This window comes from Anabrus simplex, chromosome 5, assembly GCF_040414725.1.
Source record: "Anabrus simplex isolate iqAnaSimp1 chromosome 5, ASM4041472v1, whole genome shotgun sequence".
NCBI classification, from domain to species: domain Eukaryota; kingdom Metazoa; phylum Arthropoda; class Insecta; order Orthoptera; family Tettigoniidae; genus Anabrus; species Anabrus simplex.
Genome location: NC_090269.1, coordinates 341408158 through 341428401, shown reverse-complemented (window position 1 = coordinate 341428401; position 20244 = coordinate 341408158). Strand labels below are relative to the sequence as shown.

At 38.2% G+C, this 20244-nt stretch overlaps 1 protein-coding gene across 4 annotated transcripts in view; it reads left to right on the top strand.

Moving 5' to 3' along the window:
• Window positions 1-20244, top strand: part of LOC136874084 (platelet binding protein GspB) — a 636502-nt gene that overhangs the window by 192590 nt on the left and 423668 nt on the right. For all 4 annotated transcript variants that reach the window (XM_067147621.2, XM_068227653.1, XM_067147622.2 and 1 more), the window contains exon 5: window positions 1907-2029. In XM_067147621.2, coding sequence (XP_067003722.2) covers window positions 1907-2029 — 123 coding nt within the window. The remainder of the gene's footprint in view (window positions 1-1906; window positions 2030-20244) is intronic.

Here is a 20244-nt window from a genome sequence, read left to right as displayed (position 1 = left end):
GTCCTTTTTGACCTGATTTAACTGTATTTAATAATTTGAGTGTTAATTCATGTAATGGACTTCTGACTTCCGTAACGTCATTGAGGTTTTGATTTTTATTGTAATTCTGCTCCAGAAATATGTACAGGCTTCCTAGTTCCTTCAGAAGCTTACCTTTCCCCATCCTTCTAATTATCGTCAAATCTTTTTCTATGGAAGTAAAATGGTGTCGTGTCTCCCTCACGTGTACACTCATTGCTGAGTGTTTATTGTGCTTTTCTGCGTTAAATGCTCCATATACCTTGTAAAAAAGCTTCTCCCAGTTTGCCCAATATATGAAAATCTGCATTCTGAGCATGTTAATCTATAAACTCCTGATCCCGAGTAACAATGGTTTCCCTGATTAACTTTACCGTGATTAAAAAGTATACTTTGGTTCATATTAGTTGTTCTAAAGGCTATGTTTGTATCATGTTTTTTGAATGTATTCATAATTTGGTGAATCATTGGGTTATTATACGTAAATGTGGCCTATTTGGTTTTTTTGGTTCTGTCTGGTGTCAGATTTGTAGATTTGTAGATTTATGATGATGATGATAGTGATGATGATGATACACTCTATTTTAATACACACATCTCAGATTCACTACGTCATATAACTTTTGTATTCAGTTTCGTTTCTGTAATATTGGAGTTTACCTTGGAGCTATTTGAGATTATAAAAAGCTTACTACTGTTTATTTATTTTTTATATTTTTTATTTTTTTTGCTAGTTGCTTTACGTCGCACCGACACAGATAGGTCTTATGGCGACGATGGGACAGGAAAGGGCTAGGAGTGGGAAGGAAGCGTCCGTGGCCTTAATTAAGGTAGCCCCAGCATTTGCCTGGTGTGAAAATGGGAAACCACGGAAAACCATCTTCAGGGCTGCCGATAGTGGGGTTCGAACCTACTATCTCCCGAATACTGGATACTGGCCGCACTTCAGCAACTGCAGCTATTGAGCTCGGTACTACTATTTATAAGATGAAGATCTGTTATTAGTTTCAGACACAAAGCTTTGGATTAACATGTGATAATTTTAATCACTCAAATTATCACGTTTTTAAGAAGTGTTTAGTGTTGTCTTTTAGATGTAATATAAATTAGTTTTAGAGACTATGAAATTTTAATACTGACAATTGATTTTTTAATATGTGCACTATTGTTCAAGGTCTTCATTTTAAGATTAAGTTAAGGCTGAGGATGCTCATTAAATGAGCGAAACATGTCCATGAAGAGATATAATTGTATGAAACTGTAACCATGTAAAGGTGGATAGTATTGAATAGGTGGACATTAAATAATTTCCTATAATAATTGTTGTTAATAACAGTATTCAATACGGATTAACCATGAGGATAATGACCTTCAATAAGCGGTATGTTTCGATGTGTCAGTGGAGAGATGGCGTGGAATGACATTAGTAGAAGAATAAATTTGAGTGGTGTTTTTAAAAGTAGGAAAGATCACAATGTGAAGATAAATTTAGGATTCAAGAGGACAAATTGGGGCAAATATTTATTTGTAGGAAGAGGAGTTAAGGATTAGAATAATTTATCAAGGGAGATGTTCAATAAAATTCCAAATATTTTGAAATTATTTAAGAAAAACTAAGTTAACAACTGATAGGGAATCTGCCATCTGGGGATAAGCTCTGAATGCAGATCAATAGTGATATATGTAATTATGATCGACTGAAATCTGTTGGTTATTTCACACTCGCTCGTACTAAAGTGAGAATGCATCTTGTAAAACATATTTTTTCCAAATTCCAGAATCTTCCTTTATTGTTTGTGATGGAGGCATTGTGAAATATGGTATTCCTGTGTAGATGAGTTTGTCTTTTGATTATCTTTGTCTTTTTTATTTATATAACCTTTTACAGCAACTGACCACCAGAACTACATCTGTGAATACTGCCAACCCAACTGTTGAAGCAAGCCATTCTGCATTGGTTCCTCCACAGATCCTAATTGGAACTCCTGCAAGCAGTCCTTGTGAATCTCAGGTTGGTACCTTTCCAATATTCAGTAATTTTTAAAGGGGTGCTGCAACTTAGTAAAACAATGTCAAAATTTTTGGGGCAAGTTTGGAAAATTAAGGCAAGTTAAGAATTTCAGATCAGAGAGAGTCTACCTATTTTGCTATTTGTTTTATGTTGCACCAACATAGACAGGTCCTACAGTGACAATGGGTGGGACAGAAGCAACTGTGACATTAACTAATGAACAGCTCCAGAATTTTCCCGCTGTAAAAATGGAAAAACCATGGAAAACCCTCTTAAGGGCTGCCGCCTGTGGAATTCGTAGCCACTCTCGCAAATTCAAGCTCACTACTACATAACTCAAACTGCATAGTACCGAGCTTGATAGCTGCAGTTGCTTAAGTGCGGCCAGTATCCGGTATTCAGGAGATAGTGGGTTTGAATCCCACTGTTGGCAGCCCTGAAGATGGTTTTCCGTGGTTTCCCATTTTCACACCAGGCAAATGCTGGGGCTATACCTTAATTAAGGCCACGGCCACTTCCTTCCCACTCCTAGCCCTTTCCTGTCCCATAGTCGCCATAAGACCTATCTGTGTCGGTGCGACACAAAGCAACTTGCAAAAAAAGAAAAAAACTTCATAGCTAGCTCACTCAGTTCCACCTATCATTTTTTATAATTTAATAATGAGAATTTTACAGTATACTAAATTAATAATAATAATAATAATAATAATAATAATAATAATAATAATAATAATAATAATGCATGCCTGTGTACCTTACAGTAATTGAATATTTCAGTATGACACATTTTATTTAAATACATGAATTACTAGGTAAAAGGTATGGTTTACTTTTACCTTTAGATCTTGTGATTTGGGTGAATTATGTAGTATTTACTAGTTCAGAGTTTTACTAAAAACCAAAAATTTTCATTTACAGGTCTTAGGGGCTGATAATCTTATTTTTCCGTTAAAACAACAGTCATTACTATCAGCACATTGCATGTTGAACTGAAATCCAGGATACACACTAGTAGGGTGGTATGCATTTCATAGAAATGTGACTTTTGTGTTTATTTGTAAGTGTCTGCTGAACTTTTCTTGAATTCCTAATGTTACAATTGCGACTAAGTCAGCCTGACTTCTAAAACTGTCAGTGCAGATCCTTGCTTCGTAAGTTGTCAATAAGGAACTTTAGTGTACTAGGCTGTGTTTGAAAAACCTAAATAGTGAGAAAAATCTGAAAAGAAAAAAAGGAATGGAAACATAAGGAGGAATGAAATATTTAGTTTATAAAAAAAAAAGATAAATAATTGTAATACACCTCACCGATTCTCTTCCAGCCTCAGAGCAGGTTCACTCTTGTTGGTGACACCTGAATGAATGCAAGCGTGTAATTACCTTGATTAAACCTTAATGAGGGGAGTGGCTAAGCGAGGGAAGGAGAAAGAGTGATGACAAGGGCTCGGACGTTACACATACAGTACGCTGTTGACAACTTCATCGTTTTTAATTGAGAGTTAATTACTATTGCCTCGTAAAGTTTTGTAGGAATTTTTGACCCTATTTGTGCGTCACCTTCGATCAACTGCTTCCTCTGTGCTGTCAACAATAGCTTGTTTGAAGTGCGTCCATTGACCTTTGATGTCCACATTGTCCTGCAAAAATGTCTGAAAATAGTTGATTAGTTTTGAGTTGGAACTGTGAAACAATTGTAGGACCCTTTATTTTATCGACAGCAAAGGGGCAAAATGTTAAAAAGAGAGTTAAGAGGTTCTACCTTATTAAATACACTGATATAAAGTTGCACAAACTTATGTTACAACATGTTTAATTTGGGACTGGTTTCGACACATATTTGGTGCCATCATCAGCTGATTGAAAGAGCAGGGCAAAAGGTATACAATTATCAACACACATAACACAAAATATATGACAATGTTCACACTCTAAAGGATATATGTAAAAATGTAACACTTTCATGAAGATGCAATATTCTATTGAAGTTCATAAGCAACGTGATAGTCTTGTACACTCCTGTTGTGAGTGTTGAAATCACATATAATGATGTTGAATTAATGGATAAGAACTAACTGATAAATGTAAAAATGTAACACTTTTCACAAAGATAAAATTTTTCAATTGAAGTTCATAAGCAACGTGACAGTCTTGTACACTCATGCTGTGGGCGTTGAAATCACATATAAAGATGTTGAATTAATGGATAAGAACGAGCTAAGGGACTTGACTCAACACATTAAATCTTGAGGGTTGCCTTGTTATATTGTGATAAAAAGGATCTTGAAGGATGCAGCTTGTGTACAGTTCTTGCTAGATAAGGAATAACATGCTTTTGTTTTATTGGCACGTCCAAGGTGGACAGCGACGTATATGAGCTCCTAAGATATATTGTAGGATTTAAGTTCCTCAGTTCGATGTGGATATATGAAGTATATATCAAAAGGAAAATTAGTTAGAAATAAAAACGGGGGGCGGGAATTTGGTAAGTTAAAAAACAAGTAATATTATGAGGCTCAGCTTGTTCAGCTTGCCACGTTGGCTAGACATGTTTAGAGGAGCTAAAAAATGAAGTATAAGTGGAAGTAAGGACAGATAATGAGCAGAGGTAGAAGGGAGAGGGATTAAGGTATGTCAGGCGTGTACCAGTTTAAATGCAATAACTGCAATTCTCAGCGGTGTATGCTGAGGGCTACCAAGCCTACTGGTGAAGCCCAAACCTCAAATAAGAACGATGGAAATCTAAAACACATTATAATGTAAGCATCTGACACATTGTTCCACTTAAAAAACTTCAAAGCAATGAGAAAATACGTTGCACGTATTTCTGAGAGCAAGGCATTGGAGACGATCTTGCAGCCCAGACTCTGCGGCTCTCTCCCCTCGACCCACCTCGAGCGGCTTACTGATGTATGCCCGATAGGTGCGGAGACTGGGGGGATAGCTGTCTAGGCTTCGGTCCATCAGATCGCTACTGCTTACTAACAGCCATGCGTTCCTTATCGTATATACTTCCTGACCTCATACTCATAGATAACAGAGTGCTGATATTTCACTCCCATTACTTCTACAGTACATCCTTGTAGAAAGACTGCAGGGCTGCTGTTATAGGAGTAATATAGTTTTCTTTTTCTAGGTAGATCTACTAAAATGAAATGCAATCTTTCAGGTGTAGTGTTCTCTTTTGTTGGCTGGAATCAAACCCGTGATCATAAACCAGCAAACGATGCGTATCACCTCTAGTAAAGCTGTAAAATATAAATTTGTGTAGTAAATAATAATAATAATAATAATAATAATAGTAATAATAATAATAATAATAATAATAATAATAATAATAATGGTGCATGCCATTTGTTTGGTGGTGACCTAATGAAGTTGAAATGAATGATGAAGACGTCATAAACACCCAGTCTCCAAGCCAGGGGAATTAACAGTGCGAGGAGATTGATTCTGAGAACCGAACCGGAGCCATCGGACCAAAGGCAAGCATTCTATCCATTTAGCCACAAAGCCGGACTTTAATTTGCTAAACCTTAGGCTACCATCTCCACTGATCTGGTGTTGAGTATTGATAGTTCCAGAGGCCAGGACAGTAGCTTGTGAAGCAGTCATGACAACACAACAGGCGACTCTGTTGGCTACTGGCTGCAGCTCGAAACTCTTAAACAGCTTGATATTCACTAAACCAACCATCAAAAAGGGGTAACCTAAGTCTAGTGGTAGCTCATGGCTTGGACTCAGCGTACGCCACTGGCAATTCTTCTTACATAGGGCAAACCGGACGCAACTTCAAAACTAGATACTCAGAACATTAACATGATAAAATACAATAGGTTTTCAGCAGTAGGGCAACATATGCAGGACTTAAAACATTATTTCAGCACGTTAGACTAAGATATTGAAATTCTCAGTGTCCTAAACAAAGGCCCTCTTCTTGATATCACTGAAAACTGTTTTATACACATCGATCAATTTTTTAAATCCTAACCTAAACCTTAATGACTTATCTGAGAAACCGAACATCCTTTTTGACTTCCTTATCTTGGTTTTTAAAAGCTTCAAGTTTACAAGTAGGCGGTCGATCTTTCACTTCGTACACAACACCTCGCGCTACTTGCCCCTACCACAACGCCGTCCTGATCCACCTTAGACAACTCCTCTTACCCCCACATCCCTTAAGCCCTCCCCCTTCTCTTACCTCTGCTCATTATCTGTCCTTACTTCCACTTTTACTTCATTTTTTAGCTTCTCTAAACATGTCTAGCCAACGTGGCAAGCTGAACAAGCTGAGCTTCATAATACTGTTTGGTTTTTAACTTACAAATACCCCTCGTTTTTATTTCTAACTAATTTTCCTTTTTTCTATAGACTTCTTAAATCCACATCGAACTGAGGAACTTAGATCCTACAATATATCTTAGGAGCTCAGATACGTCTCTATCTACCTTTGGACGTGCTGATAAAATAAAAGCATGTTATTCCGTGCCTAGCAACAATTGTACACAAGCTGCATCCTTCAAGATCCTTTTTATCACAATATAAGAAGGCAACCCTCAAGATTTAATGTGTTGAATCAAGTCCCTTAATTAGTTTTTATCCATTAATTCAACATCTTTATATGTGATATTGCTTATGAACTTCAATCGAAAGATGTTATCTTTGTGAAAAGTGTTACATTTTTACATGTATCCTTTAGTTCTTATCCATTAATTCAACATCATTATATGTGATTTCAACACTCACAGCAGGAGTATACAATGAACTTCAATTGAATATTTCATCTTCATGAAAGTGTTACATTTTTACATATATCCTTTAGAGTGGAACATTGTCATATATTTTGTGTGTGTATATGACCATTGTTGAACAGCAGTGTACAGAAATCAGTGAAGCCACAGAAATCCTTGTCATGTAATGTTATTTAATTTTGGTATTGTCATCATTTTGGGTAAACTAAAGAAACATTTAAAGACTGAAGAACTTATGTGAATTAGGAAAAAGTTTATTTGAAGAACATATTGAAAGTTATTATTTTTAATTATTGAATGAACATAATTAGGGGAGTTGTCTAAGGTGGATCAGGACGGCGTTGTGGTAGGGGCAAGTAGCGCGAGGTGTTGTGTACAAATGAAGAAGAGAGAATTACTGAACTAAATTGTATTATCATTTTATATTCTGTACATCAAGAACTGTAATTTTAAAATGTGTTTGAAAAATTTAAAGGGGTCTTTATTTTTGAGGCAATCTATGCCGCATGTGTAAATTTTCAATTGTGAAATTTCTGTGTTTCATAAATCCAACTCTCTTGAACTTGCCCATATAAGGAAATTAACTTTTATTGGTCAGAATAACGATCTTTCCTATTGGTGAATATGAAAATCTAGAGGAATTCGGTGTTCTTATTGGCTACTTGTAACTGATATAGATATAGATGTTGATTCCCATAGGGAATCTGAAATATTTGTCCTGAATGAGCAAATTCATAATACCAATATAAATGGTCCGTTATTGGACATTATAAATTTTCCAGCTAGCTCATTCTTGGTTGCCAGCGTTTCGCCCTCATGTGCTAGGGTGGGCTCATCAGTTGGTACCTAGCACACTTACCAATACGCTGGCTAGCGCATACCGTGGAGGCCACTGCGTAGGCTAACTGGAGCCACCGGCAGTGCCAATGCACTAAGAGACTTTGTCTCATCACTAAAAATTGATGCCTGCTTGGCCATCAGATGATATAGATGTTGATTCCCATAGGGAATCTGAAATATTTGTCCTGAATGAGCAAATTCATAATACCAATATAAATGGTCCGTTATTGGACATTATAAATTTTCCAGCTAGCTCATTCTTGGTTGCCAGCGTTTCGCCCTCATGTGCTAGGGTGGGCTCATCAGTTGGTACCTAGCACACTTACCAATACGCTGGCTAGCGCATACCGTGGAGGCCACTGCGTAGGCTAACTGGAGCCACCGGCAGTGCCAATGCACTAAGAGACTTTGTCTCATCACTAAAAATTGATGCCTGCTTGGCCATCAGATGATATAGATGTTGATTCCCATAGGGAATCTGAAATATTTGTCCTGAATGAGCAAATTCATAATACCAATATAAATGGTCCGTTATTGGACATTATAAATTTTCCAGCTAGCTCATTCTTGGTTGCCAGCGTTTCGCCCTCATGTGCTAGGGTGGGCTCATCAGTTGGTACCTAGCACACTTACCAATACGCTGGCTAGCGCATACCGTGGAGGCCACTGCGTAGGCTAACTGGAGCCACCGGCAGTGCCAATGCACTAAGAGACTTTGTCTCATCACTAAAAATTGATGCCTGCTTGGCCATCAGATGATATAGATGTTGATTCCCATAGGGAATCTGAAATATTTGTCCTGAATGAGCAAATTCATAATACCAATATAAATGGTCCGTTATTGGACATTATAAATTTTCCAGCTAGCTCATTCTTGGTTGCCAGCGTTTCGCCCTCATGTGCTAGGGTGGGCTCATCAGTTGGTACCTAGCACACTTACCAATACGCTGGCTAGCACATACCGTGGAGGCCACTGCGTAGGCTAACTGGAGCCACCGGCAGTGCCAATGCACTAAGAGACTTTGTCTCATCACTAAAAATTGATGCCTGCTTGGCCATCAGATGATATAGATGTTGATTCCCATAGGGAATCTGAAATATTTGTCCTGAATGAGCAAATTCATAATACCAATATAAATGGTCCGTTATTGGACATTATAAATTTTCCAGCTAGCTCATTCTTGGTTGCCAGCGTTTCGCCCTCATGTGCTAGAGTGGGCTCATCAGTTGGTACCTAGCACACTTACCAATACGCTGGCTAGCGCATACCGTGGAGGCCACTGCGTAGGCTAACTGGAGCCACCGGCAGTGCCAATGCACTAAGAGACTTTGTCTCATCACTAAAAATTGATGCCTGCTTGGCCATCAGATGATATAGATGTTGATTCCCATAGGGAATCTGAAATATTTGTCCTGAATGAGCAAATTCAGGACAAATATTTCAGATTCCCTATGGGAATCAACATCTATATCATCTGATGGCCAAGCAGGCATCAATTTTTAGTGATGAGACAAAGTCTCTTAGTGCATTGGCACTGCCGGTGGCTCCAGTTAGCCTACGCAGTGGCCTCCACGGTATGCGCTAGCCAGCGTATTGGTAAGTGTGCTAGGTACCAACTGATGAGCCCACCCTAGCACATGAGGGCGAAACGCTGGCAACCAAGAATGAGCTAGCTGGAAAATTTATAATGTCCAATAACGGACCATTTATATTGGTATTATGAATTTGCTCATTCAGGACAAATATTTCAGATTCCCTATGGGAATCAACATCTATATCATCTGATGGCCAAGCAGGCATCAATTTTTAGTGATGAGACAAAGTCTCTTAGTGCATTGGCACTGCCGGTGGCTCCAGTTAGCCTACGCAGTGGCCTCCACGGTATGCGCTAGCCAGCGTATTGGTAAGTGTGCTAGGTACCAACTGATGAGCCCACCCTAGCACATGAGGGCGAAACGCTGGCAACCAAGAATGAGCTAGCTGGAAAATTTATAATGTCCAATAACGGACCATTTATATTGGTATTATGAATTTGCTCATTCAGGACAAATATTTCAGATTCCCTATGGGAATCAACATCTATATCATCTGATGGCCAAGCAGGCATCAATTTTTAGTGATGAGACAAAGTCTCTTAGTGCATTGGCACTGCCGGTGGCTCCAGTTAGCCTACGCAGTGGCCTCCACGGTATGCGCTAGCCAGCGTATTGGTAAGTGTGCTAGGTACCAACTGATGAGCCCACCCTAGCACATGAGGGCGAAACGCTGGCAACCAAGAATGAGCTAGCTGGAAAATTTATAATGTCCAATAACGGACCATTTATATTGGTATTATGAATTTGCTCATTCAGGACAAATATTTCAGATTCCCTATGGGAATCAACATCTATATCATCTGATGGCCAAGCAGGCATCAATTTTTAGTGATGAGACAAAGTCTCTTAGTGCATTGGCACTGCCGGTGGCTCCAGTTAGCCTACGCAGTGGCCTCCACGGTATGCGCTAGCCAGCGTATTGGTAAGTGTGCTAGGTACCAACTGATGAGCCCACCCTAGCACATGAGGGCGAAACGCTGGCAACCAAGAATGAGCTAGCTGGAAAATTTATAATGTCCAATAACGGACCATTTATATTGGTATTATGAATTTGCTCATTCAGGACAAATATTTCAGATTCCCTATGGGAATCAACATCTATATCATCTGATGGCCAAGCAGGCATCAATTTTTAGTGATGAGACAAAGTCTCTTAGTGCATTGGCACTGCCGGTGGCTCCAGTTAGCCTACGCAGTGGCCTCCACGGTATGCGCTAGCCAGCGTATTGGTAAGTGTGCTAGGTACCAACTGATGAGCCCACCCTAGCACATGAGGGCGAAACGCTGGCAACCAAGAATGAGCTAGCTGGAAAATTTATAATGTCCAATAACGGACCATTTATATTGGTATTATTACTTGTAACTGTACGATTTCCGGTTTTGGGCTCCTTGTGTGAGCGATGCTTACTGTCCATGTCTTTGAATTCGTATCACTGCAGCGGGCGGATGCATCTTGTGTCCGTCCCGCCTTCGGTCCCCGGTCTCTCACGGTAAGCGATAAGTTATTGCATTATAATTAATTTAAATTCATTCTTGTGTTTCAGACTTTTCCCACTTAACGTAACTTTCGTGATTATGTAGAATTTTATTTTGTGTGCCGGAGTTTCCTCTAGATTTCCACATTTACCAAAATCGAGCATCAGTATAACTTAGCTGTATCCTTCATTTTGTTAATAAGTATTAGTCTGAGGGTGATTATTGTGAACCTTTTCTTCCCCATAACGTCATACTTTCCCACGGACCTCAATAGGGCTCCTATCACCTTCCACTTCCTTTCCGTAGTTGTCGTTTGTTAGACCTGTAAGTTATGTTTACCTTGCGTATGGTTTGATTTTGCTGTTGATTTTGCGTACCGGTACATTGATAGTTAACCATCTCTTTTCCAAAGCTTAGATGTGAAGCCACCACAACATTGATATTTTTCTATTTTTCCCTATTTATTATTATTATTATTATTATTATTATTATTATTATTATTATTATTATTATTATTATTATTAAGCGTTCATGCTCATTGCCTAATTCATGTTTTTCTAATTATTATTATTATTATTATTATTATTATTATTATTATTTTTAAAATTTTTTTTTTCTAATTCCTATTTTTTAATTATTATTATTTGTGTAGATGCCAACAGGTGCTACAATGTATGTTGATAATTGTATACCTTTTGCCCTGCTCTTTCAATCAGCTGATGATGGCACCAAATATGTGTCGAAACCGGTCCTGAATTAAACATGTTGTAACATAAGTTTGTGCAACTTTATATCAGTATATTGAATAGGTGGAACCTCTTAACTCTCTTCTTAACATTGTGATTCTCAGTGCAATATGGAACAATTATGAAGTTTCTAACTTTAAATTAAATAAGCAAAGGGGCATGCTGATTGGCGTAACTTCTTTAGCTTGAGACAAAATGTAGTTGTGACTGAATATTGGTCTGAGTGCACTTCTGCTTCTTGGTAGGGTACGCATGTCTAGCAATGTAGAACGCCAACGCTCCCTCATACAAATATAATCAATTTCACTAATCATCAAACCATTGGATGTGCACAATGTTGCCTTGTGAATGTGTTTATGCGCAAAGCAGGTGTTCCCAACACATAAACTTTTCATCCATAGAATAAGATCAGACATTGGCCATTATCATTTGTTTGCAATGCTGAACCGGAAGGCCCAATGACATGTTCGAAGCCATGCCTGTGTCCATTGATCTTGTTAAAGGTATTCTGAAGCAGATCATAGACAGAATCTTTATCATCTTCTTCAGCCTCCTCTGTTGAATGCGTAGGCCTGAACAGTGGTGATTTTTGCATGGCATGATTGGAAGCAGGCAATAACATTATAAGCGTATATGTTGCTTTTCCTTTGAGTTGAGTGAATTTTATGATAGTGTAGTTGAGCATTATGTGTGTTGAATTATATTACAACCAAAGCTTTATGGTGCTGGAAGAATGAACAGTAAAAGCTTTGTCAATGAACTGACTACAGGCCTTTAAAATGTGGGTGTACTGCAGAATAATGAAGATCCATGGGTAGACCACATGATCAATGAAGATGTTAATTCTTCACCCTCACAAAACACAAGAAATTAACCTATTTCAGTCACATCGTTCAAAGGACAAGTACAGCTTAATACAACTGATCATAGGAGGCAGGATAGAAGGGAAACATGTACCAAGGCAAGAAAAGATTAGCCTGGGTACAAGACTTCTGGCAGGGTATTGACATCCACAATGTGACAACTCTGATATGGGATATATAAAATAAGAAAAATTATTCCATGATGATCACCATTCTTCTGTGAGGAGATGGCAGAGGATGAAGAAGAAGAGGAAGAAGAATAAACAATCAGTTTGCAAAGTACCATCAAACTTAAGTCAAACAAGTATGAATATTTTGAGGTTGAGAGAGAACATGGGAGACCTCCAAAAGACATCAAATAAGTTGTATAAAGAAAACTGCAACTTTTTAATTATTGTGAGCAATTGTAATTAGGATGGGGAAAGAAAAAGAAAAGGAAGGGAAAAAGAACATATGAGATGTAATGAAAGATGTGGGAATAGAGGATCAGAATCTGGCTGGATCATCAAGTGCAGGCTTGTCTACTCCTACAAAAACTTGGCACTACATCAAACAACTGATAAGTATGGGTTTCTAGCAAGATGCAATTTGATGATGTGTAGGCATACTATGAGAGACAATACTTAGTTGTAGAGGGAGTGTGTCATCCCCTGAACTCCATCTTAAGTTGACATTTTGGTTTGAAAAATATTCTGTAGAACTGTGCTGATGTAGAGACACGGTATTGTGATCTGGCCATGTTGCTGATTGCAAACTGTTAGGTACACTGATTATTAAACCATCATATGATTGGATGAGACCTTTGTGAATCCAGCATACAACTTTTCCAATGAGTGGTCTAGTAGAACACCACAAGGAACTATGAAAGTCCTGTTGGGAAAGGGAGATGAGGTCATTGTCTGCCATACTGGCCCTTCCTGAGACTCCCCACTCCCCATTTGGAGAATGAAATCATGACTAGAAGAAGAAGAAGAAGAAGAAGAAGAAGAAGAAGAAGAAGAAGAAGAAGAAGAAGAAGAAGAAGAAGAAGAAGAAGAAGAAGAAGAAGAAGAAGAAGAAGAAGAAGAAGAAGAAGAAGAAGAAGAAGAAGAAGAAGAAGAAGAAGAAGAAGAAGAAGAAGAAGAAGAAGAAGAAGAAGAAGAAGAAGAAGAAGAAGAAGAAGAAGAAGAAGAAGAAGAAGAAGAAGAAGAAGAAGAAGAAGAAGAAGAAGAAGAAGAAGAAGAAGAAGAAGAAGAAGAAGAAGCAAAAATTTTAAAATCCAAAGAGGGGCTGGTACAAATTTATAGTCAGTCACTCTTTTCCCTACCTCATAACAGAAACATGGCAACACATAGGGCTGTCATTTAGCCAGATCCAGGTAGCGCAATGTCTCCTCTCTTTCATAGCATTTGATAATGGACTGATTTGCGAGTTAACCCATTGCCTTGCAATGACGGAAATTTCCGTCATTGTCCGCGGGTTCCCATAAATGCAAAGACGGAAATTTCCGTCTACCCTCTTTATTGCTTTGTTGAGGTTTCCAAGGATACATATCGATATTTCTTCGCAATCCCAACATGTCTACGAGATGTTGGTAATCGTATTTCAGCTATCTTTGCCCTTCAGCTACGTATTTCGCCGCCAAAGAGTCTAAATATGATTTAGTAAATTGCCGCGTAAAGCTTTAGTGAAGGTAAAGTCAACGTCATGGCCGAGTCGGATGAAGCTTGAATATTACGTTTTTTTGGAGGAAAGCGATGTCAGTGACGGATTTTCCAATGAAAGTGATACTGAATTACCTTCGAGTAATGTTAGCATTAGTAATTCCGAAGAATTAGATGACATTATTGAAGAAAATGAAGACGGGAACGAAGGTGGGTGTGTGGATAACCTAGAAGACTGAAAGTGTACACAAACAGACAATGTACCAAATAATATGTGGTGTAATCTTGCTACCACAGAGTTCTGTTCTCCAAGCCCCATAGTTTTTCTTCTGCTGAAAGAAGGTATTGATGCGGTTTGTCGGTCTTGTATTTATTATTATTATTATTATTATTATTATTATTATTATTATTATTATTATTATTATTATTATTATTTCCTTATGCCTGACTAATGAGCGTAATTAAACTTATTTAGCTGATGTCGTTGCCTTTTCCTTCTCCCGAAATCTCTTCACCTTCTCACTGTGGCTTTTCTTGCGAGGTTTGCTATAACTGCAGAGGAAAAAAATCCCACGGGAAAGAACAGGGTGAATCCCCCTATGAATGTGATAAGTGTAAGATAGCACTGCATGTATATGAGTGTTTTAAGATCTACCACACTGTGTTGAACTATTGTTATAATGTGAACTGTGTTTCAGGGTGTTAACTTGGTGTAGCAAAAGTGTTCTCTTTTTAGCCAGATTAAATCGCAATCAATGTACATTTATTTTCAAGAAAAATTGCAGTTCAATGGGTTAACATTCACAGCTTTTATAGCTCCAGTGAGAAGACAGAGAAAGGAGGAGAGAGATGAAATCACTTCATTGAACCAATCACAAAACAGTAGAACATTCAGGAATTATCTCAGTACAAGTTATGTACTGATGTAGAAAGAAAATGATATAACAACTGAAGCCAGGCTGGAAATCAGGTGATCATTTTGAATGCTGATGGCATGAGCTGCAGTTATCATAGTATGTTATGCAACTTGAAGGAGTGCTTTGATGAGTAGAATATTGCTGGCAGATAAGAGGTGAGTTATTCCATTACATGCTATTTATCATCTTTGGATGATTATTCTTGGAAATAATGCAGTAAGGTAGAGAATACAAGAACACACACATAGAAACCAGCAACGAATATCTCTTGTCACAAACGCTGTGGAAGTGTGGGGTAATGTGTCATGAGTTGGAAAATTCTTCTGTTGAGAGCTATTTTGAAGAAAGAACATATGATACTGTTCCAAAATTTGTCAATGAAATTGACATTGTGATAGAGGTCAAAGGTTTGAATTACATTGCAGGTTGGATAAGTAGAAAACACAATCATATGCACTTATGTCACCATATGGACATAGGAGGAACAGATCACAGTACATATTGTTCGGGTTCCTGGATTCAAAGTCTGTCATACAGTGGTCTCATGGAGACGACACCTTATTGGTCACTAACTGTACAAGATATGGAGAAATGTTTCTATTCTTATCACAGGCTTATAGTCCAAAAAGGGTCAGGAGTGATAGGGATACAGGTTTCTTTAATATGTGCAAGTGATCCTTTAGGTAAGCTCTCTGGTAGTCATGTTTGTGAAAATGAGGATATATGCTTATACAAAATTTTTAAACAAACATGAGGAAAAAGTGGAACAAATGGGTGTACATTGTGGAGAATAAAGAGAAGATAATGATGAAACTTACCAGTTGAGGTAAGATTCACTTTATCATAATAGCACTGTTTGTTTCACTGTTTGTTTGTTCATTCATTCTTCCATTTGCTTGCTTGTTTGTTGGTAATATTTAAGACTCAGTTTTGTTTTACTCAGAATGCCTAATTGGCTTTCTTTTTCTCTTTTTAATAACTGTTAAGCTGTTCAAACTGTCAAATCTAATTTATGAATAAATATAATTTAGAAAATGTATAACAGGTTGTACTTGAAAAAGTAACAACTTAATTAAAATAGAATGTCATGTTTTGTTCTTGAAAGAATATCATCAGATTGTATAAAGTCACACACTTTATATATTGCAGGGTTTCAGCACAGTCTGCCATACAGTATATGAATGGATTAATATTATTGAGAAGCATAATATCGTTTATATGAAAACCTGTGTCCACTCTTCTAATAATGATTGAAATGTTATAACTTACATTAATAAGTGCTCCTCAAGAGGCTCTTCTCTCCTCACTAGACCCACTGGCGTTGCACCAGCCGACTTGTTCACCGTAACTTACATTACGACACATTCCGATGATGGCATGGGTCTTCCCGGAATTGTAATTATAGCCTGTTATTACAATTTACTTTACATTGCACTGATACAGATGGGGTCTTATGGCGATGATGGGACAGGAACTGGTGGCCATAATTAAGATAAAGCCCCTGGCGTGAAAATGGGAAACCATGGAAAATCATCTTCAGGGCTGCCGACCATGGGGTTTGAACCCATTATCTTCCGAATGCAAGCTGATAGCTACATGACCCAAACTGAATCATTATTATTATTATTATTATTATTATTATTATTATTATTATTATTATTATTATTATTATTATTATTGGTATTATTGTTGAATGATTTCATCATCATCATCATCATCATTATTTAACAGTTCCAGTTCCCTGGGTACTGTTAATGAGCCTCTTCCATTCCATTCTATTCATGTACGTCTTCTTCTCCATGACATCTGCTATTGTTGATCCTCTGTCTTTGATGTCCATTTTAACAATGTCTATCCAATGTGTTCTAGGCCTTCCCTCCATTATTCTTCCTATCACCTCTCTCTCTAGGTTCAGTCTGGCCATTCTTTCTGGTTCCATCCTCATCACATGTCCGAACATTGCAGACTCAGTCTGGTAGCGATGTGTGTATAACACTTCTCTTTCGCACCTCCTGATTCCTTATCTTGTCCAACTTGGTTTTTTGTATAGTGGACCTCAGGAACTTCATCTCTGAAGCCTTGACAAGTCTCGCGAGGTTAGGGTGCATATCTCAATATCATATGTCAATATTGGTACAAAGTAGCTGTTGAACATGGTTAATTTTGCCTTCTTTGGAACTTTGGTATCCCAAAGAAGCATCCTCACTTGTTGGTAGAAATGGGAACTCTTTTACATCCTATTGTTTATCTCCTTTGTGACTAGACCATCGCTAGAGATTATGCTGCCAAGACAGAAGTTTTCTACACATTCCAGCAGTTGGTCTGCTAGTGTGATCCCTGCTGAATGACCCTCTCTGCTCACTACCATCACTACGGTCTTAGTCATGCTGATCTTGAGGTTGAATGCTTCAAACTTGGCTTTCGAAACATTTAATTATGATTGAACCTCCATTTCTGACTCTCCCCAGATCACAACATCCTCTGCAAATGCCATGGCTTTTAATTCACCTAATTATGTTTCTTTGATGGATTTCATTATTTCTTCCATCACAGTGATGAACAGTAGTGGTGACAGTGCACTTCCCTGTTGTACTCCACTCTTGGTCTGGAACCAGGATGAATAACCACTAGCAACCCTCCACTCTTGGTCTGGAACCAGGATGAATAACCACTAGCAACCCTCGACAGCTTGTACATTCCTCATATAACATCCGAATTTTCCTCACTAATTCTTCAGGAACATTTCTCTTTCTTAGACAATCCCAGATCTTTTCTCTTGTCACATTGTCATATGCTTCCTTGACATCCAAGAAAACCATGAAGAGATCCTTGCCTTTCTCCCAGTGTTTTTCTATCAACCTTTGGATGCTGAAAATTAGGTCCATTGTTGACCTATTTACTCTGAAGCTATATTGCTCTTCTTCTAGTTGCTCCTCTGTAATGATCCTCAGTCTCCGTTCAATGACTTTTCCAGGATTTTGAGCCCATGTGATAGAAGAGTTATTCCTCTGTAGTTTGTGCATTGTAGCCTTTTTCCTTTCTTGAATAGTGGAATGACTACACCCTTGTTCCAGTCTGCAGGTATCCTAATGTCATTCCAGACTGCACCGAGTACTGTATGCCACTACTGTAGACCTTGTATCCCTGCCGCTTTGATCATATCAACGCTAACATCATCATATCCTGGTGAATTTCCAGTGGGCATTTTCTTCAAGGCTGTTTCTGTTTCCATCCATGTTATCAGAGGTTCTTCGGTGTATTCTTCCACAACTAATTTTATCTTCTTCAGCTCTTCTGTTGTCCCATTTAGCAGATTCTCAAAGTGATTCCTCAAGACCTCCCTGATGCCACTCTCTTTCCTGATCACATTTCCATAGCTATCTTCAAGAGCCTTTATGGTGTCCATTGGTTTTCTTCTGTTTTTGACCACTTTGTACAGCAACCATGTTTCCTTTGCTGTCTTCCTCCAGTTTCTGAGTGAAGTCGTCCCAACATTTCAACTTTTCCTCCATAATTATTCTTTTGGCTTTCAGTTTCTTATCACAGTACACTTGTTCAAGGAATCTGATCTTCACCTCGTCCCGTATATCCTGTGACTTAAGTTTTTCATGGCCCTTTTTTCTCCTAGCCAAATTTCTATCCTTTATGGCTGTTTCACCTTTGCATACCTGCCAACTTTCCCGATTTAGGCAGGAGACTCCAGATTATCGACAGTTTTTCCCACCTCCCGATTATTCTATTATTTCTCCCGATTTTAGCTTAATTTTTTGGTGAACTTCAAACATTCAAATCCCGCCACTTCAGCTTTGTACGCCAATGGCCGGAAGTCCTTCAGTCTTTGGCAGCTTTCAAATGAAATATCTACATTTATTAATACGAGAAACGCATGCGAATGTGCGATGTTTATTGAAACCTGTAACATGACGAATAGAAATGTCTATTCGTCCTGCCTGTATATCACAACGCGTACAACGATGGTCAATCTCCCATTCTCACATGCTATGTTCGTGTTCATTCGCATCAATCTAGTCTATTCTAGAGACTAGTCATTAGATTTGAAATAATTTTTTTTTTAGTAATTTAGTGACATAATTTCAAAGATAGTGGCTAGTGACTTTTCTAGAGATTTCAGGAACCATTTGGAGGCAAATCTGGCGAATTTTAATTTATTACTTTGTTCTGTCGGAAGTACGAACCCGAACCCATGAATATTAAATTGTACAGAGTAATATTGTAAAGGCACAAGGAAAAGCACGAGGAGAAGTTAAGACGTAGTTATTATTGCTGTAACCGGTAGGGTGATTCAAGATGGCGGCTACTGTGTGTGAGTCTGTGATATCCGTGGTGGATAATGGTGTAAGATGCAGTGAAAAATGTGGCAAATGCAGAAGGGTAGTTAAAAATGAGATTCTGTGTCGTAAATGTGATGAATGGTACCATTTTCGTTGTGCAAATATTGTAAATAGGTCTGATATTGAAGAAAGTGTGTGGCTGTGTCCCGAGTGTAAACAAACTGATAGTGAGGTAGAACAACAAGAAATAGAGACTTACGAATCTATGCTTAAGATTTTAGGACAGAATAAAGAAACTGGAAGATAAAGAAAACAGTGGAGAAGAAAGATCGCCGTGGACGGAAGTGACGTGTAGCCATTTTAGGCCTAATGTTAAACATATGGGAGAAACTACGTACAACTTAAAACCGGGAAAAAACTCTTTGCACTGGAGGTAACCTACAGAAGAAGAAAACCAACCGGAAGTCAAGATCGCCAAAAATTCATCTCTACGCAGACAGTCAAGAGCAGGGTATGGCAGAAGGCATCAAGGATGAGCTGCATAATCCAGAAACTGAGGTTTTAGGACTAGTAAAACCAGGTGCCAAAACTGAAGACGTCCTTTCAAGTTGTGATCCTGTGTTACAGGACAACTACGTGGTGATTATGAGTGGTACAAATAACATTGCTGCAAATGAAGGTGAGGAACTAATTACGACCCTCAGAGGTAAGATTTTGAAACTACCTGACTCAAAAGTAATTGTAGTTAATGTGCCACCCAGATGTGACCTTATAGAAGGCTCATGTGTGAACAAAGCTGTACATGATGTAAATATAAAAATCAAGAGATTAAGTAAGAGTTTTAGAAATGTCTATGTAGTAGGTACTTTAGGTCTTGGCAGGCAAATGTTCACTAGGCATGGGTTACATCTGAATGGTAATGGAAAAGCAACTCTCTGTAGACAAATTGCTACAATTATCAACAGAGATTTGCAAACTAATATGCACTTAAGAAAACCCATACCACTAAATTGGCATATACAGGGAAACTTGCCAGAAAACCCAGATCCTTAAATCAAGATCTATGTACAAAGATCTGGGTTCCAGGGACATTCT